At 41.9% G+C, this 10252-nt stretch overlaps 1 protein-coding gene across 1 annotated transcript; it reads left to right on the top strand.

The window, feature by feature from the left end:
• Positions 1-1060: 1060 nt before the first annotated feature.
• On the top strand, positions 1061-10246 carry E2F7 (E2F transcription factor 7; the record flags this gene model as incomplete). Its single annotated transcript, XM_008942722.1, has 8 exons — positions 1061-1330; positions 3341-3509; positions 5432-5716; positions 6362-6520; positions 7578-7715; positions 8518-8712; positions 9355-9439; positions 10042-10246. Coding segments are annotated over exons 1-8 (1488 nt in total), but the record flags the coding sequence as incomplete, so codon positions are not given.
• Positions 10247-10252: the final 6 nt, after the last annotated feature.

The following is a 10252-nucleotide window of genomic DNA, read 5'->3' as shown; positions in this document are numbered from 1 at the left end:
AGAGTTCCGAATAAACAGTGTCCTGTTTATAGAGTATTAAGGAGAATTAAGTGGTAGCTGGACTACCTAAGAACAGAGAATTGATCTCCCTGGGCAAAAAGCAACAGTACAACTTTCTGCTTGGTCATTTCTGGAAGTCCTGCTGTGGCAGGTTTAGGATACCTGGACCTGATTTTTTCATATCCTGCAAAGAAAGCCATTATGGCAGCCTGTCTGCTTCGTTCCTTTAGCCTTCATGAGCGATTTGCACTAACAGGCTTGACTGAAGTAGTGTCTCTTGTTGCTCAGAAACAGATCTCTCAGCTCAAGGATACCATTGGTGCTTTCTTCAGTCGGTCCTTTGAAATTTGTCGGTCTGTAGTGGTAATTCTTGCAGTAAGAGGAATGTGTAAAATTGGACCCAAGGATGACACATGTAAAAAATTTTTATTGCAGCTAGGGACTGGAGGGTGTTGAGCTTCATTTGAAGAATGATAAAAATCAGCTGACTGATTAGACTTTTCTTTCTAGCACCTCTTAGCTGTAGTCAAGGAGTATGGTTACAGAGATTTTATTCCTTTTTTGAGCAGCAGATTGTGCAGGTGCTAAGCTTGCTTCACTTGCACATGAAGCCACCTCCACTTTAGTTTGCCATTTTGACAGTCTGAGCTGCATCCCCAGAATGGCTTTTCACCTGGTGGCCTTTCAGGCAGAGCATCACATTTTCTTGCTAACTGTAATGTGACCGATGCATTATTTCAGCTTCGATCCAGTTTGGTGATTTACGTTTGTGGGCAATGCTGTCTTGTAATAGCAGTCAGTTCAAAAACTTGATAGGCCATAAGTTTGACTGGTTGACCTTAGGTTCTGCAATTCAGGGCAATATCTCATACATGCTGCCTCCAGTACACTAACATGTAGAATGTTTGGCCTCTTTTGAACAAAGGCAGAAGAACTGTGTTAAATATGAATGCCAAGGCATGAGTCACTACAATTACCTTCTTAAGAACAATTACATTGATTGTTGGACAGTTTTCTTTCCTGATGTGTCTAAAGAACTTTTTGGTTTTAATAGGAAAACATATTTGATCGATCCAGGATGGCCCCAAAGACTCCCATCAAGAACGAACCGGTTGATTTGTCAAAGCAAAAAGGCTGCACCCCAGAAAGAAATCCAATTACACCTGTTAAGCTTGTTGACAGACCTCAGCCTGATCCCTGGACCCCCACTGCTAACTTGAAGATGCTTGTTAGTGCTGCTAGCCCTGACATGAGGGACAGGGAAAAGAAGAAAGAGCTCTTCAGACCCATAGAAAACAGCGAGCAGAGTGACACACCTGATTCATTACAGGTGAGACTGAGAACGCAGTTACCTTATGTTCAGTTAGGACTTACACCTTCCGTAAGTTGTGCCTTATTTTTCTTCCAACTTGTCCTTTGCTCCCTATGGAAAACTGCGGAACTGTAAAACATTCCCAAGGATGGTTGCCTACACAGCACGGGCTGAGCAGCAGAACTTCCAAAGACTAAACGTAACTGTCGTACTGGTTACTGACCTGAGACCACTCAAGAGCCTGAATATTACTTCAGAGGACAGCGGAGGAAGCAGAGCTTAAATGTGTCGTTTTCCCTAACTTAAGTGCTTTTCAAACTTTTTTCTGAACCACATCAGAACAAAAATGGCCAGATCATTTTTAAATGGACAGGCAGCATTTTCAAAAGCAGTTTGACAATGTGAGGGCATATTGTTCAATATACTTTTGAAATTTTACACCCTGTCCACAACAGCCCTGCAGAGCAGTCAGTTGAAAGCTTCCTCCCCATTTCCACCTTCAGCCCCCAAACTAGTAGTCAGACAGCCTGGTCAAATGTTAGGAAGATTTTTACTTGCCAAAACTCAGGCAATGCAGGAGCTAATCCCTCTCCTTGCTTTAGGAAATCTATCCAGGGAGGGGTTGATATCAGGTTGTAATAAGCATCATTGCAGTTTCCTTCCTTCAGACTTCTTTTTTTTTGTTGTTACAACCACAGGACTAGAACTTTGGGCTTTCCCTAGTCCTGGATAATTTCTTTTAGAATATCTTTCCTTGGTGATTTCAGTGAGACGAATATAGTTCTGGGGTCTTCCTACTGAGAAGCATCATTTGATAGGTACAGATCTACAAGTATAGATTTTACAGCATCTACAGTGGTGGTAGTCTGGAGTATTCTCCATTTTAGATAGTCATAAAGGAACAAACAGTTCTCTAGAAATAATTCCTAACATAGCTTCCAGTAACTAAATCAATAGTTAATGTTAAAGGTTAGCTTATTACTACTCCAAGCCTGCCAGTATCATATAGCATTTTTGGGATGGCTACTATAGTTATATTTCCTACTATATTTTCTAGTTAATAAAACTTACATGTAGTAATTTTCTCCACACAGAAAGTTAAGACAAAGAAGATGTAAAAGTGTTACTGTAAGACTACTGCTATTTCCATACTATATAAATTTAAAGAATCCAATCAGAGCAACAGCCTGCCACAAGGTCACTGAGTCACAACCAGCAAAGGACAGTTAAGATCTCATAAATGTGGGTTTCAACAGCTGCTACCACTCTGGCCTGTTCTTTGCTAGGGGGTGAGGGGTTTTTTAATTTTTTTTTTTTTTTTTTTTTTTGGCACAGAAGCAGAGCCCCAAAGGTACCTGTGCAGAAAACTCCTCCGTCATTCACAGTTTGAAGTGAATATACATACCTCTTCATATATTTTTGCCATCACAAACTTGTGGGGGTTTTTTTCCCTCGCAGGGACAGAAAGACCATATTCAGGCCATCCTACAGAGTTCACCTTAACAGCTTGCCTGAGGTTCAGGTTCAGAGACTGGGTGGTGTCTTTTATAGTCTTGGCATAATGCTGTCCCCTCAACCCTCAGCTTCTGAAAGTTGTAGAGGTGCTGTAAAGGGCAGTAAAATGTCTTGAAAGAGGAACTCCTTAATGTCTTGTACATATTCCGATTTATTAGATCCAGAGGTATTTGTGGGAATATTCCGCCTCTAAGGAAGAAATATTCCCTTCAGATAGGATCTTACCTTCTACTAGTCTTGGGTGTTTGCTCTTGCAGTTGTTTCCTTATGCATAACTTACTTTATGATCTTGCAGGTAAGGGCTTTTCTGTAGGTGTCTTGTCTGGTGAATCAAAAAGAGCTTGCAAGCAAAATTGTATCCCCCGAATGCTCTCGTGCTTGCAAGGAGTCCATGTATTTATCCATATTAGAAAATCCCAGCTTAAGTATTGCTGACATCTGAAATATGCCTCGCGTGGCTCTGCCTTGTTTCTAAAGCTCCACACTAAAGGGTTAACATTTATGTTTTGACAGTATGATATGGTAGACGACAGCACGGTTGATGAATTTGAAAAGCAGAGGCCCAGCAGAAAACAGAAAAGTTTAGGACTCTTGTGCCAAAAGTTTCTAGCTCGCTATCCAAGTTATCCGTTGTCAACAGAAAAAACTACTATTTCTTTGGATGAAGTGGCTTCAATTCTTGGTATGTATACCTGCAGAAATGGGGTAACTGATCACCTGGGGTAACCAGACAGGACTGCCTTCAAAAGATTATCCTTCTTACAGAGTATGTTCGAGGCCTGCCTTTCCCTGGGTCTGGCTGCTCTTTTACTCATACTGATGGAGAGTTGGAAATGCCTAACACTGCAGAGTGCCTTTACTGCTTGGTAGTGCTACCGTTTTGAAATCTGCTTTTCAACAGTACTTTTTACTAGACAGATCTATCCTCCAGCTGTTTACCAACTCTGTTGCTTTCTTATTTTTTCAACTTGCTGAACACTGAAGGAGTTACAAGTTACAAACCTGCTGAAGGAGGACTTACAACCAAAAAATTTTGTTCAAAATGGAACATTTAGGGAAACAATTGCAAACCAGCATGTGTAGGAAATCAGTTGGGTTTACTGCCTGGCTTCAGTAAAGTGTCTGACATAGTATCTTCCAAGATCTCATGATTCACTGAGGTTATCTTGGCTTTAAATATTGTCTTGTGAGAGGAGCTTACCAGGAGACCTGCAAGAGTAGAACGAGAAAATGTGTTGTATTAAGGTGGCAAGAAGGTATCGAGTAGCCCATTTGCTGGGTCTGCTGTTAGGTTTGGTCTCAGTTAAAAGATTAATGAAATGTCTGAGAGAAGTAATAAATCTTGGGAGAGAGGACTCAACCAGGCCACACCAATAACAAAAAGATCCAGGTCCTTGGAGGGTTTGTTTCTTAGCTAGGAACGGCCTTACAGGATTGGACTTAAACTAAATAAATATTGTATCTACATTTAGAACTCAGGTATATAACAGAGAAGAGGTAGCAAGAATGATATGTGTCTGTTTTGGGAAGAAGGGGAACAGAAGAATAATGTCCCCTGTGACTCTGCTAAGTCCTTGAAATATTTATTTGCCTTGTTAATGGGACGTGGAAATAAGAGATAATTCAGAGGAAGTAAATAGTTAAATTAATTACTTTTTAAGCTAATTCTGCTTTTAGATTTTGCAGTTACTCCTTTCAGTGTTTACATGAGATGCTCATGCTCCAACCTTCTACAGCTGAACTTGAGTAGTGGTTTATTCTGTGTTGGGAGTGCTGTTATCTTGCTTTCCAGAATACTACAAACTGTTTTAAAACTGGTTGTTGGGGATTTTACTTCCCAGAGAGGGGCTGTGTTTGTTCTTCTGCCTTTGGTTTTCACTTCTTTGCTTGTCTGTATCCACTTGCTTCAGGGAGCACAATATTACTCACTGCTGATGTTGTTGCTTTCTGTGTAACAAATGATGCTTGTAGGACAGCTTTTGCTACAAATGTATATTGCTTTGCTCACTGAAGTCCTATGGAAAGACCACAAAGGGGGTTGTGCTGCTGCTGCCTGGCAGGCACCAGGGTATGTGTAGCACTCTTCTTTTTCCAGAGTATGCTTCACTCCAAGATCTCCACACACTTGGAAATGCTCGTGGTTACTGTAGGAGTGGGCTTTGATATCTACCCTGTGTCAGTGCCAGGCTCAAACCATTTCCTGCCCTCTGTTGCACACAGGACCGTGTACAGGTCTGTGTCTGAGCTCTGACAAGAAAGGCCTAAGTGCTCTGAAAACCTCAGGGCACCTTGGATAAGCCTGAGGGAGGGAGGCTGTGCAGACTGCAATCAGTTCTCCTCAAGACAGTGTAGACGCTTTAGGCTGAAGCCATGGCTGGGCCAACAGTTGAGAAAACAAGGAGCATCCTACCATGGGGCTGGCCATACTTAGGTCAGTTCTTAATTGTGCAAATATGGTTGGGTCTAATGTAGCGTGTCCAGGTGAACAGTGAAAAATGTGTTGTGAACACTCAGCGTTAGAGAACAGCCTGTTCCACTTCTGCTGAAGAGCACATTCAAACTTGATGAGCATCTTTGTCTTTTGCATTCCTCCCCCCAAACCAGGAGTTGAGCGGAGACGAATTTATGATATAGTGAATGTCCTGGAGTCCCTGCACTTGGTCAGCCGTGTGGCCAAGAACCAGTACTGCTGGCACGGCCGGCACCACCTCAGCCAAACTCTGAAAATGCTTCAGGAAGCAGGAGAGCTGCAGTACGGAGAGCTAATGACCTTCTTCCAGCAAAAGGAGCAGGACTTGGAGTACAAATTTGGAGAAAGGAAAAAGGAAACTATTCCCAGTTCTCAAGAGGGACCATTACTGGACTTTTCAGAACCAGACTGCACCTCTGGTAAGATAACAAGCTTATGTGATGTGATACTCAGACACAAGTTTCCTTCTCGAGTTTACTATTTAAGTTTTCCCCTTCTTTTGCTTTTAAATGAAATAATTTTTAAAAATTACTCTTTGCAAAAAGCTGTTGAATTCATGATGAATTCAACATAATGAATTCTTCCTCCTATCCTGTCCCTAGTATTCAAGAATTCTTCATTCTGTTCTGTCCTACAGACTGGCAGGAACTTCTGCCAGGCACCCTTTCCCCACCCATACCTGATAGTAAATGCTTTAACCTGACAGAAGGTGCCAGCTTCCATTTGTCCACTCTTTGCATGCTGGCCATGTAATGCATAGTGGTTTAAGTTACAAAGTCCATTGGAGTCACAAAATTATAGCAGTCCAAAACTGTGTCACTTAACATAGAATCAGCTTTGGAATCTGACTTTCTAAAAGCTATTTCTGCAAGCTTTAACTTTTATTGCCTTTTGAAGAGAAACTTCTGTCTGTGTTGCTTAGTTATTTGCTGCCTTTCAAAAGATTTCTGCTTTCTGGCAAGGAAACAACTTTACCCCTTTTGTGCGTGAGAAACCTGCTTGCTAGTTTTCTGGCTGTGATGGATGACATGTGCTAAGAGGCTTGGGTGTTATTTGTAACACAGCATCTGCAAACAGCAGAAAGGACAAGTCGTTGCGGATTATGAGCCAAAAGTTTGTCATGCTGTTCCTTGTCTCCAAGACCAAGATAGTCACTCTGGACATCGCAGCGAAGATACTGATAGAAGAGACCCAGGATACAGTGGACCACAGCAAATTTAAAAGTAAGCTGGCTGTTGAGAGGCAAACGAAATCATTCAGTGACTAAAGAGAACAAGACGTGTTTGGGCTAAAACCAGTAGCTGATGGCAAGAGCAGAATCAGGAATATTTTGCTGAAACATGGTTGGAATTTTTTTAACTGCAAATGCCAGTTTGTGAAATACAAAGGTTGGGGTGGGCAAGAATCAATTTGACAATTATCTCCACGTTTTAGCTTCAGAATAAAAAATAATCTTTTTTGTTTGTTTGAATTTGGTTTTACATTTTAGCCCTGTTTCATGTACTGTTTCAAATGACATTTCAGAACTTACTGAAATTAATCATGTTGTTTAATTTAATGGAAGTAATTTTCTTCTCTGCAGAAAGGTTTTGCTACTTTTTACCCAGAAATCTTTCACAGCTGGATGGCACAGACTGCTTTTCAGTTAGTGGGGATTAGTACTTTGATCCCTTGGACAATGAGAAAACTCATCATTAGTAAATAATTCTTCTCAAATAAAGACTTTTATTTTAAGTCTTTAAAGTACTTTTAAAATAAAGTACTTGCACTTCGGTATTAAAATTCTACCCCAAATACCAGAAGGGATGCGAGGAGTTTATCTGGACAACCCAGGGGTATCTCATTCAACTCAAACATGTTATTTATCGGGTCACAGAGACTTTCTAGGAGTGTTACATTTTTAAGATGATAAATGTGTCCTCTTGTGATCAGCTGTGCACTCACGTGCCTCTTGCCCCCAAGTGCTCATCTTTTCTCAACGTGGAGGTAGCTGCCTTTTGTGGGCAAGGTGACGACATAATCACTCCCTAACCTATTTCCATCAAAATGAGGCAGGTGAGCTTAGACCTGAGCAGCTAAGATGGATGAGCGGCTAAGATACAAAGCAGTGACAAGCAGGTGGGAGTTGTCATGGTGGGCTTCACAGGAGGTAGCTTAGGTCCATCCCATTTTGATTTGACTCAGTCTATGAAAGCTGTGGTGATATTCTGGAATGAAATTACCGTGTAAATGTGCACTGCAAGCATGACTGTCTTGACTATTTCTGCCCTTTCTTGTTAGCAAAGGTACGGAGACTGTACGATATCGCCAATGTTCTCACCAGCCTAGGCTTGATCAAGAAAGTTCATGTCACAGAGGAACGAGGACGCAAACCAGCCTTCAAGTGGATTGGCCCTGTGGAATTCCCTGGCAAGACCGGTAACTTGTGCTGCTCCCATTTCTTTCCTTTGCGCTTTGACTCTCCCTTCCCAAGTGGTAATAGGTTGTTTTCTGTGTGTAAAGAGCAGCTGGGCATTCATTGTTCACCCTGTGATTATTAACTGCTGTCCAGCCCCTGTTAGACTTTATGCTGAAGGGCTGGAGCTGTGGAGGGATGTTGAAGGATACTGTGTCTTTTGATATTTTTACACCAACTTAACTGGATGAATTGCGGAGCAATGGCAGATAATGCTTACATCTCCAAATCTTGGGTCCACAGCTTTTCTGGTTTGCAGAATCTCAGTAATTCTGTCATAACTAGACAGTGAATTATTTTCTTCATAAGAGGACTTACCAAGGTAGAGCAGGGCTGTTTCTTGCACGCATCTTCTCGTACAAAATGTTTGTCTTCAGAGAGGGAGGCAGTGGGCCAGAGCATCTCTATAGGCTGCTGATTCTGGGCTATAAGCCAGAGCAAAGGGAAGCCCTCTGGTAATGTAATATTTGTGTCCTGACAGTGCCAGGACCAAGTGAAAGTGAAGGACAGTGGTAGTGCCATCTTAGTACCCTGTCTCCTGGGTACACACACTAGAGGGGAGCTGCAGCTGCCATGGAATGGAAAAGAGGGAAGCCCTCGTCTTGTCTACCAGTGTTTACTGAACTTAGGTCTGCCTCAGTGTTGTGGGGTTTGAGATGGTATAGAGGTTACTTCTCTTCTGGCCAACTTTGCTGACATGGCAGAAGCCTAAGTGGTGAGCTGTGTTCCCTGAATTTTGTGTTGCACAAAATTATATTCCTACAGATGAGCCAAGACGGCACAGCCCCATGTCTGATCCTCTGCCAGGGACACAGAGAGGAGCCTGTGCCCCTTATCAGAGCTCTGCTGCTGGAAAGCAAAAGTTTACACGTCACGCTTCATTTAATGGCACACAGCCTTGTGAAGGGACCAGAAGGAAGGTCAGCTCTGAGCCCAACAGCCCATGTCAAGAGAACCAAGGTAACTACTAATGAAGCATGTTCTTCTGTGTTCCACTGGGCCTGCCCAAATGTTTGCCCTCCCATTTAAGGCACTTGATTGGGTGAATCAGTCTAATTAACTGTGTGAATTACCCTTGGGAGGTGCCTATATTTCTACTGTCCATGTGATGAAGACTGCTGGTTTGGACCCTCAAGTCAAATGCCTAAATTTAGAGGAGGTGAATCTGGGCCATGCTTCCTTGAATCTGCAGTTTGTTTTCTGGTAAATGTTTCTGTTCTCCACTAACTGCAACTATACTACAGTTTCTTCTGTTAAAATTTGGTATAGGTAAAGATTCTTTAGCCACAAAAACTTGCTTTATATTATGGTTCCTATCATAGTGGAATTTACTGTAACAACCTAATGGATAGCTGTTAAAAAAGCTAAAGCAATTACAGGGCTTTTCACAGTTCCCTCTTATAGGAAATGATGATGTTAATCACCTCTCTATTGAGACTGAGAGTTCTGAGTGTCTTGCAGGTTCTGACTTCAGGTGATTAGTGGATGTTATAAAAAATATGCCAGGATAGAAAAATTACACCAATTATTTTATATGGCCAGTATCAAAATACACTTGGTAAGTCTACCTGTTATTAATTGAGTTCTCCTTTGTTCTTTCAGCCTGTATTGGGAATTCAGATGAATATTGCTCCAAAAAGATAAATCTAGCAGCTGTCTGCAGGCAGAAAAAAGAGGAAGATACCGGGTAGGTTGATCTTCATTCCTTTTCAGTTCCAGCTTCATGCTTGTCATGTTTAGTTCCAGGCTAGATTCTGTTGTTGAGGCTGAGATAGAAAATTACCAGTCTTATTACTATTTTAATGCTGATAGGTCTCAGCGTGGCTGCTTCTTTTTTTGTGACCATTTTATACCCACCTGTACTGGTGTCACTGTTGTCCTGTAGCTTCAGTAGCTCTTCATCTCATGTGTCTATCATCCCTGCCTCCTTTGACCTGTTGTCTATGTAGGCTGAGCATGAGCACATTCATTATTCCATGGAAGAGCCTCTGTCATATCAGTGGGTCTTCTCCACATCTGTCCTAATTTGAATTCATTTGTGAATGACTGACTCTAGTCAGATACAACTGAAAGCGTTATAGTTTTGTGAAAAAAATAGTAAGACTGTTTCTGTGTATTTAGAAATAATAAAAAGTGACCCTCCTTGTAAACTATGTAAAAAGTGTGTGCGTGGGGGGGGGGGGGGGGGGGGGGGGGGGTATTCACATTTATGTCCAACAACGTATTTCTTTGCTTTTAAGGATAAAATTAGGGACTAAATGTTTTTCTTCTTTTCATTACTTTTTCTAGGAATAAATCATGTGCCACGGAAACAATATTCAATTCAGCAAGGAACCCAGGCATAACCTCACCTCTGTCCCTTCTTCCAGTTCCTGGGGACTCTGATTTTTGTGTTAACCCTCTGCCTCAGGCCGTTTTCCCTGTGGTTCAGGCAGATGTGCCAAGCCTCTCGCTGTCAAACGGGGTCAGCAGCCAAGCTCTAGATCCTTCCAGGCCAGCA

Source organism: Merops nubicus, unplaced genomic scaffold, assembly GCF_000691845.1.
Source record: "Merops nubicus isolate BGI_N331 unplaced genomic scaffold, ASM69184v1 scaffold29030, whole genome shotgun sequence".
Taxonomy (NCBI): domain Eukaryota; kingdom Metazoa; phylum Chordata; class Aves; order Coraciiformes; family Meropidae; genus Merops; species Merops nubicus.
The sequence above is the reverse complement of the archived record's forward strand: the minus strand, read 5'-3'. Positions and strand labels throughout refer to the sequence as shown.